The sequence below is a fragment of the Lactuca serriola genome, chromosome 1, assembly GCF_051521515.1.
Source record: "Lactuca serriola cultivar US96UC23 chromosome 1, Lser_US96UC23_V15, whole genome shotgun sequence".
Taxonomy (NCBI): domain Eukaryota; kingdom Viridiplantae; phylum Streptophyta; class Magnoliopsida; order Asterales; family Asteraceae; genus Lactuca; species Lactuca serriola.
The window spans coordinates 231752786-231775311 of NC_136408.1; the positions used below are offsets into that span (position 1 = coordinate 231752786).

The 22526-nt window shown below is 38.5% G+C and overlaps 1 protein-coding gene across 1 annotated transcript in view; it reads right to left on the reverse strand.

Moving 5' to 3' along the window:
- Positions 1-18713, reverse strand: part of LOC145066600 (uncharacterized) — a 120121-nt gene extending 101408 nt beyond the window's left edge. The window contains exon 1 of the mRNA XM_079013895.1: positions 18468-18713. Within this exon, the coding sequence (XP_078870021.1) occupies positions 18468-18713 (246 nt within the window). The remainder of the gene's footprint in view (positions 1-18467) is intronic.
- Between the last annotated feature and the right edge of the window lie 3813 nt (positions 18714-22526).

Here is a 22526-nt window from a genome sequence, read left to right on the forward strand (position 1 = left end):
GGACCACCAAAACACACTTAGAATGGGTTTATAAGAGTTTACGGCCAAAAACTCCTAGTTTACTGATGTAAACTTCTCAAATGGTCCTTATGTTTTTCAAGTTACCTTCCAATGCCTTAAAACCAAGCCTAGCATTACCCTACAAGAGTTATAAGACCATTAAGCACCCAAGAACACCCCCACCATGAGTTTACGGCCGTAAACTCATGGGGACATGGTCTTAGGGCCGTAATCTCCATATGGAGTTTACTCTTGAAGAGAAAACTCCATATTCAAGCCATACACCCTCTTAGACGCTACCCGGGTCACTCCTAACACTTGAAATAAAGTGTTTTCGCGCATTGGAGTGTACTGTATCATCTAATTAGTAGTTCAAAGTCTAATTAGATACAATTATGTATCTCTTCATATTACATAGGAACCTCGCGCGTGTTCGAGCCCCGAACTGACACTTAGCATCCTAACTGACGCATTTCTCGACCGGTGAGTTCATACCCCTACACCTTTTTCCGTGTTTTTCAATGTTTTCAGGAGGGAATACAAGCAAAAGTACAAGGAAATCTTGTACTCAAACTTATTATTTCTTTTGAAATCATTCATATTTCGTATGCTTTTAACACTGAAACCGTATTGACCAACCTTTTAACTTGCAGAGTTAACTTCCAAAGTAATTGTAAATCCCATTATAAAATGTTATGTTTTATAATTTATGAAGGATTCATGCTAATCATAAACTAGGATTATTACTAATAAAACACGCCTTTGGATAGTACAAGAACTTGGAAAATGCAACTAGTGCACGCCTTTGGATGGCACCAGAACTTCGAAAATACAGCTACAGTGCGTCTCTGAGTGTCAGCAGAGTTTCAGAAACAATCGAAAGTACACCTTTGAATGTCACCAGAACTTCGAAAATATAGCTAATGTATGTCTTTGAGTGTCATCAGAGTTTTGGAAATACGTCTAAAACACGCCTTTGGATATCACCAGAATTTCAAAAATACAGTTAGTGTACGTCTCTGAGTGTCTCCAAAGATTCGAAATTTCGTCTATTAATATATTCCTTTGAGTGAAATTAGAGTTTCGAAAATAACATTCTTGTTAAGTGTAGTAGATGTTCGACATTCGTATATAAGATAGCCAGACTTCCAGAATACTTATCTTAATAATACAAATATGGTAGATACTAATACATTGTATTCCGAATTGATAACCAACCACTGACTTTTAGGAAAATAAGGGTTTTTCCTGGGATAATAAACTGTTCATAACCAAACTGTATAATAAACGGATAACCAAACTTACATATAAGAAAATATGGGATTTTCTTGGATTACGAACTGTTCCTAACTTGATTGTGTAACAAACGGATAACCAAAACTTACTTATAAGAAAATATGGAATTTTCTTGGATAACGACTTTTTCAGAAAACCAAAAGGAAACTTGCTCTTTTATGAAAACAAACTGCTTATGAACTCACCAACTTTATGCTGATTTTCAAACTGCTTGTATTCTCAAGTCCACATTAGACAGGCACACAACGATCTTCTGTAGAAGACGGAGCATTTAGCAGACTCGTCTTAGCTTTTGTTCATATGATATATATATGTATAACACTTGTAGTACTTTACTTTCAAACAAATGTAAATATCCCTATGTAATGTAATGTTTTGTGTTTACTATGCTTGTTATGTATATTGGTTGTGATACTTTACATGACGTCCTCCACCCCGGAACGTTTCCGCCATCGGTTTCAGGGTGTGACAGATTGGTATCAGAGCCTTGTTTATAGTGAACTAAGTATACCAAACCTTACACGGTATAAGACTATAAACATTAAGGGGATGAAGTGCTCTGAAGTAAAAGTATACTTTAAAATATAAGTATTTTCAAAAGTATACAAGTATACCTAGCCGCCGAGAACGGTAACTACGAGTAGAACAAAACATAAGTAAATGGGTGTTGTACGCTACGGTTAAACTCGGGCAGTTATGTACTCGTGTCTAGGGTCAATATTGCCTGATCAACTGTATTCATTCAAGACACGGCCAACATGTGCTTGGGAGTAACTGTGGTATGCAGCATGCCTAAAACTTACCTGATATCCAAACAATGAATCATCGTTGCAACGAAACACAAAATACTATGGGAGTATTTTAGCCAAAGCCGATTACATTGTAGAAATTCATTCCGAGTGTTGTTACTCATTGTTTCCTTAGTGATAGTTTATCTGCTTTGATAACCCTTTCATGTTTTATCGCTTATTAGAACTTTATATCTGTCGTAAAGAGATATCTCTTGATTCAAATTAGAGGACTTATGATCCTCTCTTTCCTGGTTATTATAGATCAAGATGCCTCCAAGGAAAAGACCCAACTCAAAGAACAACAATCCTCCTGTGCCACCACCTCCCCCTCCATTTGATCCCGCCATGTTCCAAGCAGTTGTTGCTACTGTTGTGGCAGCTGTCATGTCGCAAATGAACCCCGGTGGTTCAGGTGGGCAAGGAGGTGGTACTCAGCCCCAAAACCAGGAAGGTAACCAGGGACACCGGAAGGAGTGTTCCTACAAGGACTTAATGAACGCGAAACCCACGTCCTTCGATGGCATAGGAGGTGTCATTGCCCTAACTCGGTGGTTAGAGAATATCGAATCTATCTTCGAAATATGTGCCTGTTCAGAATCCGACAAGGTGAAATTCGCCGCCTGCACATTCACCGATAAAGCTCTGACTTGGTGGAACGGCCGAGTCAAATCCTTGACCCTACCTGTAGCCAATGCTATGGGTTGGGAAGTCATGAAGGAGCTTCTACTTGCGGAGTACTGCCCTCGGGGCGAAATGCAGAAGCTGGAGCATGAACTCTGGAACCTGAAGATGAAAGGTTTCGATATCGCCGTTTACACTTCGAGGTTTGACGACTAGGCACTTCTTTGTCCGGGAATGGTTACCCCGGAAAGCAAAAAGATTGAGAGGTTCATATGGGGGTTGACCCAGCCAACCAAGGGTAATGCATTAGCTGCGAAGCCAGACACCTACGGCAGAGCCAAATGCCTAGCACAGACCCTGATCGACCATAGTGATGACCTAGAGGAAGCAGCCACCACTCCTGAACCGACAGAGAGAATTGGTGAGAAAAGAAAATTTTGGAAGAATAAGAAGAGTCAATCTTCACAGGAGTCCGCGAAAAAACAACAAATAATGGCAGTCCACGCTGCTACTACCCCTGTTGCTGTTTCTGTCGTCGGTTCCTCAGCTCAAGCACCTACCACTGGATATGCTGGTATTCTCCCATGGTGCAACAGGTGTAGTTACCACCATCGTATCCCTTGCCCATGTCGTGAAAAGTTTTGTAAAAACTGTGGCCAGGAGGGTCACCTTGTGCAAAGCTTCAGAACACCAACCCAATCAACCAATCAAGCTTCCAGTGCGGGTATCATTCAGGCCTGCTACGGTTGTGGCGAAGTCGGGCATTTCAAGCGAAACTGCCCCAAGGCAGCAGCAACTGGCAACACCGGGAGAGTCCTAGCCATGGGACGAGATGAGGCAGTTGTCGATCCCACCGTTGCCACAGGTATATTTCTTCTCGACAACTCTTAAGCTTGCAATCCTTTTCGATTCTAGTATTGAAAGAAAATCTGCTAGCTATTCATTCAAACATCTCCTTAAACATAGTCCTCAACTAGTAACCGAAACGTTTACCATCGAGATGACTAGCGGTGAGAAAGAGAATGCGAACGATATATTCATAGGATGCACCCGTACCCTGAACGGTCATTCTTTTTTTGACCTAATGCCAGTTTCCATAAAGAGCTTTGATGTTATCATTAGCACGGATTGGTTGAGTCCCAATCATGCTGATATCCTTTTGTTAGGAAAAAGCCATCCGTCCCAATCTCCCCTTTGACCAGACTGTTAGGATCTACAATGATAAACTCAGTTCCAATCTTCGCATCATTTCGTGCATCAAAGCTCAAGAGCTTCTATGAAAGGAGTGTCATGTATTCCTAGCCTACGTAATCAACGAGAAACAGGAAGTTAAAGACCTCAAGAGCATCCCCAAAGTTTGCAATTTTCATTATGTCTTTTCCGAAGAGCTCCCGGGAATTCCTCCCGAACGTCAAGTCGAGTTTCGCATCGACCTAATTCCTGGAGCAAATCCTGTAGCCAAGTCTCTGTATCACTTAGCTCCAGCAAAAATGCGGGGGTTATCCAGTCAGCTCAATGAGCTACTCCACAAAGGATTCATCAGACCGAGTTCCTCACCTTGGGGAGCCCCGGTATTGTTTGTAAAGAAGAAAGATGGATCCTTCAGGATGTGTACCGACTACCGTATGTTGAACAAATAAACCGTCAAAAACCGATATCCTCTTCCTCGAATATATGACCTTTTCGATCAACTTCAGGGAGCCAGTTACTTCTCGAAGATAGACCTTAGATCAGGGTACCGTCAGCTTTGAGTTCATGAGAATGATGTTTCCAAGACAGCATTCAGAACTCGATATGGTCACTACGAGATCGTAGTGATACCCTTCGGTCTAACCACTTTCCTCAGTCACGTGGTAAGCGAGGAAGGCATACACATGGACCGTCCAAAATACAGACGATAGAGAATTAGTCGACACCGAAGACACCCACAGAAATCCGTCAATTCTTGGGTCTCGCTGGCTACTATTGCAGGTTCATCCAAAATTCATCCAGAATCGTCTAACCCCTAACCACTTCGACACAGAAAGGTGTACCCTTTTGTCGGAGATTGTGTCCTGTTGAAGGCCTTACCCCGAAAAGGCATGATACTCTTTTAAAAGCGTGTAAAAACTTAACCCGAGGTACATAGGACCTTTCGAAATCCTCGTTAGGATCTATCGTGTAACCTACAAACTCCGACTACCTTCAGAACATAGCAACACTCACCCTGTATTCCACGTCTCTATTCTTAAGAAGTACCTATCCGATGAAACCCTAATAATCCCTTTGATGATACCAAAATCAACGAAAGTCTGAACCTCATGGAATAACCAGTCGAAATCATAGATCGAGAGACTAAACGTATGAAACAAAGCTGTATCCCAATAAGTGAAGGTTCGCTGGAATGTCATCCGAGGATCCGAGTTCACTTGGGAGCACGAACACTCAATAAAATGAAAATAACCACACCTCTTTCCAAACCCATGATTGTGCCTTAATTCTAAATTTCGGGACGAAATTCCCTCTAACGGGGGGATAATGTGACAACCCGTAAACTATTTTGTCGCTGTAACCCGTTCCCGTCTGTAAAACCCGCTTGTCTTTCAATTTTTCCGATAACATTTTTGTATTAGGTCATTTAATTTAAGGCTTTTATAATGACCTCGTGAGTGTTCAAATCCATTAGTAACGCGTGAAAACATCCCAAATTATTAACTGGAAAACTTTTAATTTCGACCGCGTCAGTTTAAGACAACTAAATCGGGTACGACCAAAAGCCTCGTTTAACGTCAGTATCGGGTAGAATTCCACCGGGCTTCAAACTTAAACCATATATAATGTTGAAAGAACTTCATTTGAAGCTTTTTCACCCTCTCTCTACTCTCTCACTACAAATCCAAGCTTTTGATCCAAAAACCACCCAATTCAAGCTCCAAATCGGTAAGTTATCCATCCTAACTCATAGTATAACACATTTAGCTTTCAAATTCGTGTTTAATTCATGAAATAGGACCAAAAACATGTGTTTACGGCCCAGGAACACACTTAGGCCGCAAACACACATAGATGGAGTTTTTGAGCCTCAAAACCCTTCCAAACCACTTTTGGAGCTTAGGTATGACTTAGGGGCTTACAATAATGGACTTGGAACACCTAAACCTTATAATTTGAGGGGTAAATAAGAGTTTATGGCCCAAGAACATGCTTTGACCGTAAACACCCTTTCATAGGCTGTAAACCCCTTTTAAGGTGTTAAAATGCCCCTTAGACACCTCCTAATCCTTGGAATAAAGCCTAGAACCATCCAACAATGTGTTAGGGACCTTAAACATGCAAGAAACCATCCCCTTAGGAGTTCATGGTCGTAAACCCCCCAAGGAATGGTTCCTGGGCCGTAAAATCCTATATTGTGGTCAAATGGTGCCCTAACTTCCTTCCATGGCTTGTACTTTGGACTAGAAACACTTGTGATTGATCTAGGACCACCAAAACACACTTAGAAAGGGTACATAAGAGTTTAAGGACGTAAACTCCTAGTTTACTGCCGTAAACTCCTCCAATGGTCCTTATGTTGTTCAAGTTACCTTCCAATGCCTTAAAACCAAGCCTAGCATTACCATATAAGAGTTATAAGACCATAAAGCACTCAAGAACACCCCCACCATGACTTTACGACCGTAAACTCATGGGGACATGGTCTTAGGGTCGTAATCTCCATGTAGAGTTTACTCTTGAAGAGCAAACTCCATATTCAATCCATAGCCGACGGAGTCTAAATGAAAGTTGTAGATCTTGATTTTACCTCTGTGTAGAAAAAATAATGTCAAAAACGGAGCTCGTATGCGAGAGTTATGATTTTTCTAAGTCGGGAGGCTGCGGTGCGAAATCGGGTGACGTGGCGCAATCTTGGCCATTGCTTCCTCCCCAAGGCTAGCCACCAGATGGTGACACCTGGCCTGGAACTCGACAAGTTTGAGGCCAACTCGACGAGTTTTTGGCATTTCCAGCCTATAAAAAGGGAGCCGGGGCACCCTCATTTCTCACACCTTCCAACTTCTCTTTCTCTCTCTACTTTCTCTCTCTAGCCTCCCAAAACCCTCCTAAACCCTAGGGAACCTCCCTAGCACCCGAAGGAAGCCCCGAGGCTCCCGGAGTCCTGAGAAAAGGGGTCTTTCGGTTCGGGAACGCTGCTCTAGCGAAGCCCGGTTTTCGAGAAAACTCGCTGTAAGTGAGCTACGCCTACCCTATCTTTAGCATAGTTTATGTTTCGATATAGTAATGTTATTAGGTCCTTAAAATAATTATTTGGGCTATTATTATGAGTTATATTGAGTGTTATTTAACGCTTATATAATAGTAATAATAGTAAGACTATTAATTTGTCACGGTTACCATTAGACTAAACCCTAGTGGTGTTGATACTAGGTTTTATCGAAGGAAAATTGTTTTGAGAGTATCGAAGCGCTGTCCGAGTGCTAAGTCACTACTTTTCAGGTGAGTGCATAGTCCATTTCATCTTACACATAGATATGAAGTATTTTAATATAAATTACGTGTTGTGTGTGCATATTGTCTGAATACTTGCTGTCTATGCTGGGTGAAAGATTTTTATACATGTTTTAAATGATTTAAACTGTATACGTATTTTATATATACGAATATGTTGGGTATGACATGGGTAGATGAATGATGAGAGATAAAAGATGATGTGAGTCAACATTGGCAGCTATACACTTAGTGCCTAATAAACATCGGCAGCTATAGACTAAGTGCCTATTGGACAAACACTAGTAGCTATGGACTTAGTACCTTTTAGGAATTGGTAGCTATGGACTTAGTACCTATTAGTTAAACACTGGTAGCTATGGACTTCATGCTTGTTAGGAATTGGTAGCTATGGACTTAGTACCTATTAGATAAACACTGGTAGCTATAGATTTAGTACCCGATGAATAGACTATAGCAGCTATGGAATTAGTGTTTTATGAACGAACATTGGCAGCAATGGATTTAGTGCCAGTCCTATAACCCTAGAAGTAGGGGACTTCGGAATAAATGAATGCAGGATAGATGACTCTTAGGATAAATCCTTAAGAGTAAAGAAGATAATGGGGAAGGGTAATTGGGTTGATTGTTTGATTGTTTAAACATAATAATTATATTATTGTGGGTTGAAAACCCTATGTACTCACCAGGTTTCCCAACCTAACCCACTCAGTTTATTTATATCACAGGTGTTGATATGAAGTCACATTACACTGAGAGATTAAAGAGATATAGGTCACTAGTGTATAAAAATGTAAGTTCCGTTTATGCTTATGTTTCTGTATTGACAATGACATCCCAAATGTTTTAAAATGAATAAAATACGTTTCTTCGAAAATGTTTTGATAACGTATTTATCGTGTTTTTATCGGAACAAATTCCGCAACATTTTTATGAAATGAAGTACTCTGATTTTTTTTACAAAGCATAAACAAAATCGGTCTTTTCTGGCCGTGAAAATTCAGGATTTCACAGTTGGTATCAGAGCATTAGTTTAAGCGAACTAGGAATTTGTAGGAAATTTCTAGACTTTAACTTAGAGTGCTAAGTGATGATTGTGAGGAGTGTGTCAAATAGATTTAGGTAATACACCTGAATAGACACAAGCACTAGCTTATTTTAGGAATGATGCCTAAATCGCTTTTATGTGCTAAATGATTTGTTATGCTATAGTTTGATCGGATCTATGGTCTGTTGCTGACCGGATCTGGAAACCTTATGTGTTTACGATTCTAAACGTACGACTACGATATTAGAACTAGCATGTAAACGTTTCGGAGTGATAAGGATATTTAAACGTCAATCCTAAGTAAAGGTCTAGATTCACCGTATTCGGTGTATAGATCAAGATGGAAAGGACCCGTAGTGGAAACGTGAATGCAAATGAGAATAGGAACCAACCCCTAGTGGTTCAGCAAATACCTGTTGTAGAAGAAGTTACACCTGAGCCAGACACCATGGCTGGAGTTCAAGCCATGATTCAGGCTATGCTAGCTAAACAAAGGGAAGAAATGAGGCGGATGTCGAATAGGGACGAACCTACTATGCCCACTGAGCAACCCGAGCTGATCCCCGAGCAATCGGAGGAAGGAAACTACAGCCGCCAAGTAAGTCAAGTAGGGACTCAAGGTGAACAAAGGGATGGCCCGGAGAGGAGAAACGACAAGGATGGGCGAATGTACAAGAATTTCTTGGGTGCGAAACCACCAAGTATCTCAGGAAGTCGAAAGCCTGTTGAGATTATGGATTGGATCTCCGAGATGGAAATGGTGCTTGAGAGCTGCGACTGTAGCGAGAAACAGAAAACCGTCTTCACTGTAAGACAACTGAAAACTGGAGTCTTGAGCTGGTGGAAGCTATTGGCAGATACAATGCCATGAGGAGAAGCCTTAAGGATGTCATGGGAAGAGTTTTTGGAACAGTTGAAAATGCAGTACTGCTCGGAGATAGATCTGATAGACCTGAACAACGAGTTTCAGAACCTGAAGAAAGGCAAAATGAGTGTTGATGAGTTTGCCACCGCATTCACCGAGATGATGAAGCTATTCCCCTACTTGGTGCCTACTAAACTTTCCAAGATTGATAGGTTTGCTAACAGACTGCCCACTGACTTTGGCCCAATGGTCAAAATGGCAACTACCTTGAAAACAGTTGTGAGGGCAGCTAAGAATGTAGAGGCCCAGATAAGAGAAAAGGGTCTAGAAAAAGATAAGGCAGGAGAGAAACGAAAGTTTGAAGGATCTTCAAGGTCCAACAAGGAAAGCAAATTCTCAAAGCTTGGAGGAGGAGATGGAGGTGAAGCGAGATGGTGTGATAAATGCAAGAAGAAGCATTGTGGGAAGTGCAACGAAGAAGTGACTTGTTACAAGTATGGAAGGACTGCACACATAATGATAAAGTATGCTACGGATTTGGAGGCAAGGGGCACATGTCCAGAGACTGCCCAAGGAAAAATAAAGCAGCAAGACCAGAAACGCCACTGAGGCCAAGGGCATTTCACATGATCCTCGACGAAGCAGAAAACCATGCGAGGAATCAAGGATGAGGACTTCATATCCGAAGATCAAGTCATGCAGTAGCCATAGTATCGTATGATGTAGTCTATTAGAGGCATAATCTAGGGTGAACTTGAACACCTATGTAATAGTTTCAAGAAATAATAAAACCTTTGTTTTGTTATGTGATGTGTTAAACTGTTATGTGATTTTCTTGTATGATGACTTGGAAAACTGCGAGACAATACTTGGGATGAGTATGAGTAGGTGTGAAAGGTAGTAGATGCATATCCTACTGGAAGCACAGGACTCACACTTGGATCAGGGAAAGTCACAAGGTTACCAAGAAACTAGTAATTGATTTCGTTTTATTCAAACATGTTATTACCATCGATTCAGTAATGAATAAGAAGATTGTTATTCCGACCCTAGCGGTCATATCGAATGGAGTCCGACTACGGTGAGTATGTTACATGGTTCAGAGAACCAAGTTCGACGTAGCATCTAACTTAAGCCAAAAGATTTAAATGAAGGATAATTAAAGCGAACAGTACAGGTATCACGATAGTTTCTTGTAGCTTGAAATGCTACCTTTTAAGATGAGATTGGAACATGAAGGAAAGTATAATCTGTTCTAGAAGACTCTAAGAGACTTGACTCTAAGCATTGCAACATATGATGATAGGTCATTAGAATATGACACATCGTTCCATTGTAGTAATAAAAGAACTCATCTTAAGTTCGTATCCAGTGTGGATCGAGATTGTGACTTGAAGGTCATAATTTGGAGTCTAACGTGAGATAGGGAGCAAGTGCAAGATCGAGCACTGCCTGTAGTCAAGGAGTCTAAGAGTTAGATACTCGTTCGAAGAAACATCAAAGTTATGGTTATTACTTAGGATGAAAAGATAACGCATGGATTCATCATGAGAGCCCTGTTTCGTTGATGATTCCGAGACGTAATCATCCTAAGGGGGAGATAATTGTAACGCCCGTAGATCCGGGCTAGTCAATTTAGAGATAATAGGGGTCGAAAACGACTTTTTGACAAAAGATTATTCAGAATAAGTAATCTTAACCAATTTGTAGAATATGTCTCAAGGTTTTCGTACATATAAAGAACGCCGAAATCCGAGTTATAACGAAGAAGTTATGGCCCGTCGAAGTTTTTCGGCAAAACCGGCACGACACCGGGAGACGTATATAGTGAATTTACAATAGAGGAATTTTTAGCCTTAGTGATCTAAACAAAATTTGTATTATACATTAAACCGAGAGTGTCCATAAAAAGAGTGCCCAAATCTGACTTCGTATGAGGAAGTTATGATTTTTCGAAATTTCGGCTTAGCAGTGTACAGCCTGAAACTCGAATTTTAGTTCGAGCGGTTTTTGGCTTACGCGGCCTAAATGAGAGTTGAAGATCTCGTTAATAGGAACTCAACGATAAAAAGACATATGAAAACTGAGTCCGTATGAAGGAGTTACGAATTCTTCGCGGTCATTTAACAACCTAATCTCCTCCTACTGTTAAATTTAAGATCGGTCAAGAATTAGCTGATGGAGTCTAAATGAAAGTTGTAGATCTTGATTTTACCTACACCTAGAAAAAATAATGTCAAAAACGGAGCTCGTATGCGAGAGTTATGATTTTTCTAAGTCGAGAGGTTGCGGTGCGAAATCGGGTGACGTGGCGCAATCTTGGCCATTGCTTCCTCCCCAAGGCTAGCCACCAGATGGTGACACCTGGCCTGGAACTCGACGAGTTTTTGGCATTTGCAGCCTATAAAAAGGGAGTCGGGGCACCCTCATTTCTCACACCTTCCAACTTCTCTTTCTCTCTCTACTTTCTCTCTCTAGCCTCCCAAAACCCTCCTAAACCCTAGGGAACCTCCCTAGCACCTGAAGGAAGCCCCGAGGCTCCCAGAGTCCTGAGAAAAGGGGTCTTTCGGTTTGGGAACGCTGCTCCAGCGAAGCCCAGTTTTCGAGAAAACTCGCTGTAAGTGAGCTACGCCTACCCTATCTTTAGCATAGTTTATGTTTCGATATAGTAATGTTATTAGGTCCTTAAAATAATTATTTGGGCTATTATTATGAGTTATATTGAGTGATATTTAACGCTTATATAATAGTAATAATAGTGAGACTATTAATTTGTTGCGGTTATCGTTAGACTAAACCCTAGTGGTGTTGATACTAGGTTTTATCGAAGGAAAATTGTTTTGAGAGTATCGAAGCACTGTCTGAGTGCTAAGTCGCCGCCTTTCAGGTGAGTGCATAGTGCCTTTCATCTTACACATAGATATGAAGTATTTTAATATAAATTACATGTTGTGTGTGCATATTGTCTGAATACTTGCTGTCTATGTTGGGTGAAAGATTTTTATACATGTTTTAAATGATTTAAACTGTATACGTATTTTATATATACGAATATGTTGGGTATGACATGGGTAGATGAATGACGAGAGATAAAAGATGATGTGAGTAAACATTGGCAGCTATAGACTTGGTGCCTAATAAACATCAGTAGCTATGGACTTAGTACCTATTGGACAAACACTGGTAGTTATGGACTTAGTACCTTTTAGGAATTGGTAGCTATGGACTTAGTACCTATTAGTTAAACACTGGTAGCTATGGACTTAGTACCTGTTAGGAATTGGTAGCTATGGACTTAGTACCTATTAGATAAACACTGGTAGCTATGGATTTAGTACCCAATGAATAGACTATAGCAGCTATGGAATTTGTGCTTTATGAACGAACATTGGCAGCTATGGATTTAGTGCCAGTCCTATAACCCTAGAAGTAGGGGACTTCGGAATAAACGAATGCAGGATAGATGACTCTTAGGATAAATCCGTAAGAGTAAAGAAGATAATGGGGAAGGGTAATTTGGTTGAATGTTTGATTGTTTAAACATAATAATTATATTATTGTGGGTTGAAAACCCTATGTACTCACCCGGTTTTCCAACCTGACCCACTCAGTCTATTTATATCACAGGTGTTGATATGAAGTCACATTACACTGAGAGATTAAAGGGATGTAGATCACTAGTGTAAATAAATGTAACTTCCGTTTATGCTTATGTTTCTGTATTGACAATGACATCCCAAACGTTTTAAAATGAATAAAATACGTTTCTCCGAAAATGTTTTGATAACGTATTTATCGTGTTTTTCTGGGAACAAATTCCGCAAAATTTTTATGAAATGAAGTACTCTGATATTTTTTACAAAGCCTAAACAAAATCGGTCTTTTCTGGCCGTGAAAATTGGGAATGTCACAAATACCTCCCGTCCGACAAAATCAGTTTCGAAACGACTTAATTCCAGGAGCAGTACCAGTAGCAAAATCTCCTTATCGGTTGGCTCCATCTGAAATGCAAGAATTGTCTAGCCAACTACAAGAACTTCTTGAAAAAGGCTTTATCCGACCAAGTTTTTCACCTTGGGGAGCACCAATCTTGTTTGTCAAGAAAAAGGACGGATCCTTTCGAATTTGTATTGATTATCGGGAGCTGAACAAGCTAACAATCAAGAATCGTTATCCGCTTACAAGAATTGATAATCTATTCGATCAACTGCAAGGATCTAGCTACTACTCAAAGATAGATCTTAGATTAGTATACCATCAACTTAGGGTACAAGAAGACGACATTCCAAAAACAGCATTTAGAACTCGTTATGGTCATTATGAGTTCTTAGTTATGTCTTTTGGATTGACCAATGCCCAGAAGTGTTTATGGATCTCATGAATCGCGTTTGCAAACCATACTTGGATAAATTTGTGATCGTATTTATCGATGATATATTGATATATTCATGTACCAAGGAAGAACATGGTCAACACCTGCAATTAATCTTGGAGCTACTAAGAAAAGAAAAGATGTACGCTAAATTCTCCAAATGCGAGTTTTGGATTAAAGAAGTACAATTTTTAGGTCATGTAGTTAGCAATGAAGGAATTCATGTTGACCCATCCAAAGTCGAGGAAATTAGGAATTGGAACACACCAAAGAAATCAACAAAAGTGCGTCAATTCCTAGGACTTGCTGGCTATTACCGCAGATTCATAGAGAATTTCTCTAAAATAGCCAAGCCGCTTACAACACTAACCAAAAATGATACGAAGTTCAACTGGGAAGACAAACAAGAAGCTGCTTTTCAGAAACTGAAGCAAATGTTGTGTAGTGCACCAATCCTATCCCTTCCAGATGGGACAGAAGATTCCGTCGTGTACTGCGACGCATCAAATCAAGGATTGGGATGTGTGTTGATGCAAAGAGGAAAAGTTATTGCATATGCATCACGACAACTTAAAGTGCATGAGAATAATTACACTACCCATGATCTTGAATTGGGAGTTATAATTTTTGCACTAAAAATTTGGAGACATTACTTATACGGTACTAAGTGTACTATTTTTACCGACCACAAGAGTCTCCAACACATATTCGACCAAAAAGATCTTAATATGAGACAAAGAAGATGGGTTGAATTGTTAAATGATTATGAATGTGAGATTCGTTATCATCCCGGAAAAGCAAACGTGGTAGCAGATGCCTTGAGCCGGAAAGAATATATTAAACCCCGATGGGTACGAGCATTAACTATAACTATCCATTCTAACTTTACTTCACAAATTAGAGAAGCTCAACTTGAGGATCTAAAAGAAGAAAACATCAAGAACGAAGCTTTGCGAGGAATGGAAAAGCAAATTATACAGAAAGATGACGGAACGCGACACTTTATGAACCGAATTTGGACGCCTAAGTTTGGTGGAGTCAAGGACTTGGTCTTAGAAGAAGCCCACAAGTCCAGATATTCCGTACATCCAGGCTATGACAAAATGTACTTAGATTTTAAAAAGTACATTATTGGTGGCCAAACATGAAGGTAGAAATTGCTACTTATGTGAGCAAATGTTTGACTTGTTCTAGAGTAAAGGCATAACATCAAAAGCCTTCAGGTTTACTTCAACAAGCGGAAATACCGGAATGGAAATGGGAGCAGATTTCAATGGACTTCATCACTAAGTTACCCAAAACTCCTAGTGGGTTCGACACTATTTGGGTAATAGTCGATAGATTGACTAAGTCCGCCCATTTCTTACCAATTAAGGAGAACAACAAGATGGAGAAGCTTACTAGAGTTTATCTTAAGGAAATTGTCAAATTGCATGGAGTTCCAAATTCTATTATTTCTGACCGAGATAGTAGATTCACTTCACGGTTTTGGCAATCTCTACAAAAATCCTTAGGAACACGTCTAGATATGAGTACAACTTACCATCCACAAACTGATGGTCAGAGTGAGAGAACCATTCAGACATTAGAAGACATGCTCCGAGCCTGTGTAATAGACTTTGGAAATGCATGGGATACTCATTTACCATTAATTGAGTTTTCCTACAACAATAGTCATCACACCAGCATCAAGGCTACACCGTTTGAGGCTCTTTATGGACGAAAATGTCGTTCCCCTATATGTTGGGCAGAAGGTGGAGATACACAAATGGCCAAAGAACATACAAGAGATACCTTACGTACTGGACCAGAAATAATCCACGAGACAACTGAAAAGATCGCGCAAATTAAGGATCGATTAAAGGTTTCACGTGATCGTCAAAAGAGATATGCCGACGTAAGACGTAAGCCTTTAGAATTTCAAGTTGTAGACAAAGTAATGTTGAAGATCTCTCCATGGAAAGGTGTAATTCAATTCCGGAAGCGAGGCAAACTAAACCCACGGTATATAGGACCTTTTGAAATTCGAGCAAGAATTGGTTCTGTCGCATACCAACTCAAGTTGCCTGAAGAGCTAAGTAATGTACACGATGTTTTTCACGTATCAGATCTCAAAAGATGTCTATTCGATGACACTCTTGTTGTACCTCTTGACGAGATACAAGTCAATACCAAACTCAACTTTGTAGAAGAACCTGTCGAGATCATGGATCGAGAAGTCAAACGACTAAAGCAAAGTCGTATTCCCATAGTGAAAGTTCGATGGAACTCTTTATGAGGACCTGAATTTACTTGGGAACGTGAAGATCAGATTAAAAAAAATTACCCCCAACTATTTGACAAAATCCCATCCACAAGATAAATTTTGGGACGAAATTATTCTAACGGGGGGAGAATGTAACACCACACAAAATAGGTCAATAGACAATCACATGTGATTATACCAATCATATAATTTCGTAAACTAGTAATGTGATAAACGTACTATGTAATTCATGATAAATTCTAATACAAATACGAACTTTCTTTATAATACAACTCAAAGTATATGTCCATATGATTCCAAAGATATAGAGAACGTTTGAATCTGACTTCACATAAGCAAGTTGTGATAAACCGAACACTATATATCTCTATAATAAAAGGAATTTAAAATAGACTTAGAATTAGCCATTGGAGTCTAAAAGAGAGTTTTATTACATGTAAATACCTACGCATGGATATAAAGAACGTCAAAAACGGAGTCGTATGCGAAAGTTACGAGCTTCCGAAGATTTGGCTATCAGATACCCTAATCTGACTGAACTCACGACGTGAACAAGGTTTTATTCACGACGTGAGGTGTCATTTTGCCTCATCTCGGAATCTAGAACGTGTGTGACGAGGCTATGAAGGGATAAGATCCAAACTCACGACGTGAGCAAGGATAACTCACGACGTGAGGAGTCACATGGCCACCCTCCGAAGCTAGGGACGCAAATGGCAACTCTACGGGATGAGCATGCAAGACTCACGACGTGAGTTTTATAAATCTCATGACTTGAGAGTCCAAAATCCTTACTACAAATAGTAGATCCGACCTTAGCTATTCCTTACACCATTTCCCTTTCTCCTTTCTCCCTTGCTGAAGCCATCTTGCATCCCGAGCCCCGACGACCTCGTATCGCTGACAGTTTCTGCTTCGATTACATAAAATCACGCTACTAGGGTGAGTTTCACGGCCCCACTTTCTAATATTTCCGGGGGAAAACACATGCTAAATATTTTATATACGTTACCATTAGGTTTATATGATGGTATATTAGGATCAATATAGATAGTTGTTCTAACTATAATATTTTGAATATATACAACTATTGTCAACTTGTTAGCATGCTATTGTTATATAAATATATATGTAGATCTTAAGTTATACTTAAGATTCTATATATGTTGTGTGCGATATAGTTCCGAAGTTATATTCGGAAGTTCTATATGTTAAAAACTATGTACGTTGTTATTGTTGGTTTTATATCAATATAAAACTTGTTATGTTATATGTAGTTGTTATTATTGGTTTTATGTCAAGATAAAACCTGGTTTTACTTCAAGTTATAGCTGTTATACTGCCTAAATGTTATGAAGTTAGGAGTAATGTTTAAAAGCAAAGTCTAGTAACTTAGAGTTTTAGACACGAAAATGCTTTTGTTGTTAGAGCTATAGGAAGTCGTCGAAGTCTACATGAGTAATTGTATTCATCAACTAAGATTGGGGATCTTAGCAGAAATCCTCTGAACTGTAACCGTTAATCTCGTGTGAGCGAGGAAGTCATGTATAATTAGTATACGGGTTGACAACCACACTTGTGATTGTTAGCTACAGTAACCCATAAACAAGTGATGAACTATCCTTTTACTTGTTATTGTTCCGGCGTCGCTGAAGCATATGGTGTTGTTTCTCATGGAAATCATGAGTGTATTGTTTCTCATGGAAATCATGAGTGTGTTTTATCAGAGGTATTGTCTCGTAGCAGCGGTTACAGGCTCATGGTAGCAATTTGTTAAAAACATTATACTTTGTCGTATACAAGTATTAATGTTATGTATAAGTTTCCCCCTACTTATACTCTAGATTCAAAGAACATTTAGGTATGACACTTATTTGATAAGTAGAATATTATACCTGATATATATACTAAATGTTGAAGAGTCAAAATGATATTTTCAAAACTATACTTTTGAACTTGGAAAATGTGTTATTTTTATATAGAGTCAAAACCTGTGGACTCACCAACTTTATGTTGATGTATTTTAAAATGTATGTGTTTTTAGGATCTTGAAAAGTTGGTATGTATTCGAACAGGAGAAGTTTTACTATTATCTTTCTGTTCATTAAGAACTATGACATAGTCGGATATTATGTAATAGGTTCTAGAAAAACAAATATGTAACTTTCAGTTATCAATAAAGTATGTATTTTCTTTAGTACTGTTCAATGTATGTTATATAACTGTGATACAAAGAATGACGTTGCACCACCCGATGTTTCCTCCGACGGCCGGGGTGTGACACCACTTCCTCTACTAAGGTGTGTAGACGATCTGTAAGGTCCTCCTGCTCTGCTTGCTGGTTCTGTATTGCTCCTGAATGGTGTTCTTGTTCTTCACCGAGGCGTCGAATTCGCATTGTCGCATTCCGGACTTCGTCTCCAATCTCCATTACCTCATGGTGGAGATCCTGAACCTAGGTGCCTAGACGGGCCACTTGTGGTACAATTGGAGGTAATGCTTGACTCGTTAGGGTGTTGGGGCCTGGAGTTTAGTGTAGCGGGTGCATGCCTAATGCGGATCGTCAGTCGTCTCCTCTAGCCTAGGCATGTATTTAGGTTGCCCCTTTGTGGAGGTGCATCCTGGATAAGGTAGATGTCAATAATGAAGCTTGCCCTTGCATGGAAATATTTTTTTACTAGGTATGTTCATCCCAAGAGGACTCCTATTGAATGCTTACTTACCTGAGAGGAGGGAGGTGACAGGTTCTCTTGCCTGCTCCCGATAGGGTAAGGCTCGTTAAGGATCTCTCCAGCGCCTTCATCTTCATCTGACTCCTCATTAGAATCCTCCCCCTCATAATCTACCTCTTGGTATTCTTCAGGACCAACTTCTGAGTTATCCTCATGAACCTCTTCTGGCTCCTCCTCGATCCATCCGTTGGCTACCATGACAGGGTAGTGGGGGTCTTTGTGGTGAAATTCAGCCATGTTGTCTGTGCAAGAATAAGGGTATATAAAGAATTTATGAGATTTATAGAATCATTTCTAATGAAAATTTTTATGGAGTGATCCTTATCGGTCCTCCTATAATCACATAGTGTATACAAGTTGTATATAACTAAGATCGTATAGACCTTCGAATAAGCGATCCTACTCTAAGACCACAACCAAACAAGGAATAAGAAGTAAAGCGAGATCACAAATTCTAAGTCCACAAATTCTTAATTATATGAAACCTTAACGTATACACTAAGCAGTTATAGGCCTACCAGTAAGGGTCTTTAATTTTCACATAAGTTATTTATAGTATCATAAAATGCTCCTATAGTATTTTAACTTCATGTTTAGTTCTAGAGTTTCCTTTTGTATATAGAATTAGTAAGTTTTAGACTTGCTGCAACACCAAGATCATTCCCAAACATATGTTGGTCGTATCTCAAATAAATATAGTTAATCAGGCTATATTTATTCCAGATATGATTGCATAAGTGTCTAGGCTTAACTGTAATGTCCAACTTATCTAAATGCTTATGTTTTTTCCTTATTATGACATTGTTCTAGTATGTATGTATGTCTGTATACTTCAATAAAATATAATATATTTAAAAGCATAACTCTTGGTTAGAGTGTTTTAGTTTAATTGTATTTATAGTTATATATCTTGTATGGTTTGATATACTAGTTCACTATAAACAATGCTCTGATACCAATTTGTCACACCCCAACCCAGAACGGCGGAAACGTCTGGGGGGGATGGAGTGAGTTCATGTACAATATCATAACAATTGAATACAAATGAAACATAGCAACGCAAACATTCATGTACAGTATAATAAAAGTATAACTTTTGTATCTTTCCTTGTAAAATGATCATGTATGTTCCCAGAAAATCCATTATTTTCTTAAACGAGTTATAGATGTATGTATTTATTTTGTATCTTTCCTTGTAAAATGATAATGTATGTTCCTAGAAAATCCAATATTTTCTTAAATGAACTGTAGTCTTAAACCCTAAGACCAAAAATATATAAGTATTGTTGTACTGAACAATAATATGTAGTTATATCTTTATATAAAACTAATGAAGTGTAAGTTACTTCGTAAACCAAATCGTTTTGTCAATCCCTATGTGAGTTATCATAATCATGCTTAATATGACTAATATGCTTGAACGACGTTCTTCAGGCGTCGAAATTGGTAGACTTTTGTCACCCTAGACTTGCCGGTCTAACTGTAGAGAACAGCTGAGGTGTGGGGTTGTCAATCTCGTATAGATCTATACACAACTATCTTTCTCTCCCTCAAGGAGACTCTGGTTATAATGGAGGACTTAAGGTGTACGCTAGGAAGGTAAGGTGAAGAGAATGTCTCACAAAAGCATCAACAGATTCACGGAACTATGACTCCTTTTTCTAGTAAATGGAAAACTTATACCTTTGAATAATTATATGGTTTTTTTGAAATGAAAGTGTGATTTGTGACTTCCAAACTATACAAATTATAGTTTACCTTATGTGTTTGTTGAGACTATTTATATACTCTATTATATAAATATGAAGTTGCTATCTTGCCTAGTGTCAAAATATGAAATCAAAACATAATATTTTTGGGTTGTAACCCATCAAATTGGTAAAAGACTATGATGTAACCATTTTTGCTAGGAAAACCTATATTTTAGTAAAAGTTTCCAAAAACCATGTAGTTTTACAAATCATGAATTTTCCTATGAGTTTATAACATATATTATGTTTGTTTTATTAGTTTTTCTATTCAAACATATATATATATATATATATATATATATATATATATATATATATATATGTATATATTTCACAAATAGTTACACCAAAAACTAGTGTTAACAATACCTTATGCAAATAATATCTTATCTTTAACATAAAGATGAAAATATGTAAATATTTGTGGGATAAACAAAGTTTTACTTGTGTCCCCCCCCCCCCCAAAAAAAAAAAAAAAAAAAAAAAAAAAAAACATGAAAAGCTTGAAAATGTGGGGGTATGAAATCAGCTCGAGTGGATTTGTGGGTTGTTTGGAGTGATGGAGTGAAGATTTCAAGACTACACCCTTGAATGGAGTTGATGAACTTCCTTGAGGATAATGTTATCCTAAAGGTTTTAACACATTTTAATTTGTGTAAATAGAGTGAAACCAACATAAAAAAGTGTAGAATCACTAGGAAATCTCGAAAATAGTTACAAAAATCTAAGGATAATGCTTGGAGAATGTTGAACTTGGAAGCTTGTTATTTGGTCTTGAGGGGAAATTGGAAGTTAACAGGAAGGAAGAAGAGAGGAATGGTGGGGTTTTGGAGATAATTTCGTCCAAATATAAGGAGTAGAAAGATTGATGTGATATTTACTTGGAAATTTGTTGGTTAATTTCATGGATATACATTGCGGATTGTTTTGCATGGGAAACTGATGAGATATCACATCTTAAAGTTAATGATGGGTTTTAGCCATATGAACATTCCTATGTGCACATGCAACCCTAATGCTTGGATCTAGGTTTCTCTAATTGAACATACATTGAATCCAAGACTTCTAATGACTAATATACAATAATAACAATATGAAATCAGAGATTAGAAGTTTACCTTGAATCACTTGCTTGATCTTGTTGTCCTTAAGGCTTTAGAGTCATAATTGTCACTCCTCTAATGGCTTACAAACACCAACTAGCAAGAAGATGATTTAGGAGAGAGGAGAGGGTAAGAAAATCGGCCAGGGTTTCTTTCTAGACACACAAGTGCCGATTTCTGTAACCCATAGGGTCTATTTATACTTGTAAGGCTCCTAGGGTTTCACCCTTAAACCCTAATTGGATAACTTAAGCCCTAAGCAATCCAAATCCTTTCCATGATAAGCCTTGGACGATTTTATGGCTATCCTAAGCCCTTGAAATCGTCCACCCCTTATCCTCAAAGGATATATAGCCCAAAGTGCGACTATCAAACAATTGACAGTTTATACCCCTTTATTTAATTAATCTCTTTAAGTCACCAAATTAATTCCCAATTAATTTATGACTTATATTAATCGAATAACAATATTATTATTCCTTATATTATACTTATAATATATTAATAATATTCCTTCTCTCATTATAAATCATCCTGTCAAGTTGCTATGGTGAAGGCAACCCAAAAGGACCATGCACAACCGGGTCAAATACTTGCCAAATATAGTTGTAGCCTTAGACATTATTCCAACAGTGTCCCACTTGGATAAGTCTAGTAACTATATACACAAGTATATTCCGATTAGCAATCGTAGCTCTCAAAGACGCTGTCAAACTCTGATCTAATCAATCTTGTCCTTTAGATAAGAGATCGTACAGCCCTCTGTTTAGATATCATGCTGACAATTTTATGGAATCAATTTTGTCTAGCATTTGGTTTCTCGATTTCAGATTTATTCGACGTAGAACTTAATCGAACACATCAATTCAGTTCTGACCGGGCCCAGCACATAAGTCAAATCAAATCATCAAGCGGCCGAGATATCGCTTTTAACCTCTTAGGATAAAAGTAACAGATAAACTTCGACTTATATGCATTTACTTATTTATTAACCAACTATACACAACAATGCGTTTTATAACATCAAGTTACTGATGCGGTTTTGCATTATCAATGTACAACCAATTAACAAATAACAAACCATATATCTAGGTTTTAAGACCATATGATATTATCGTCTTGCGATCATCCTTTTTGTCATATTCCATAAGGTGATTCCAGCAAGAGTGGGTTTGTTCCAATGCTCAAAACTAGTT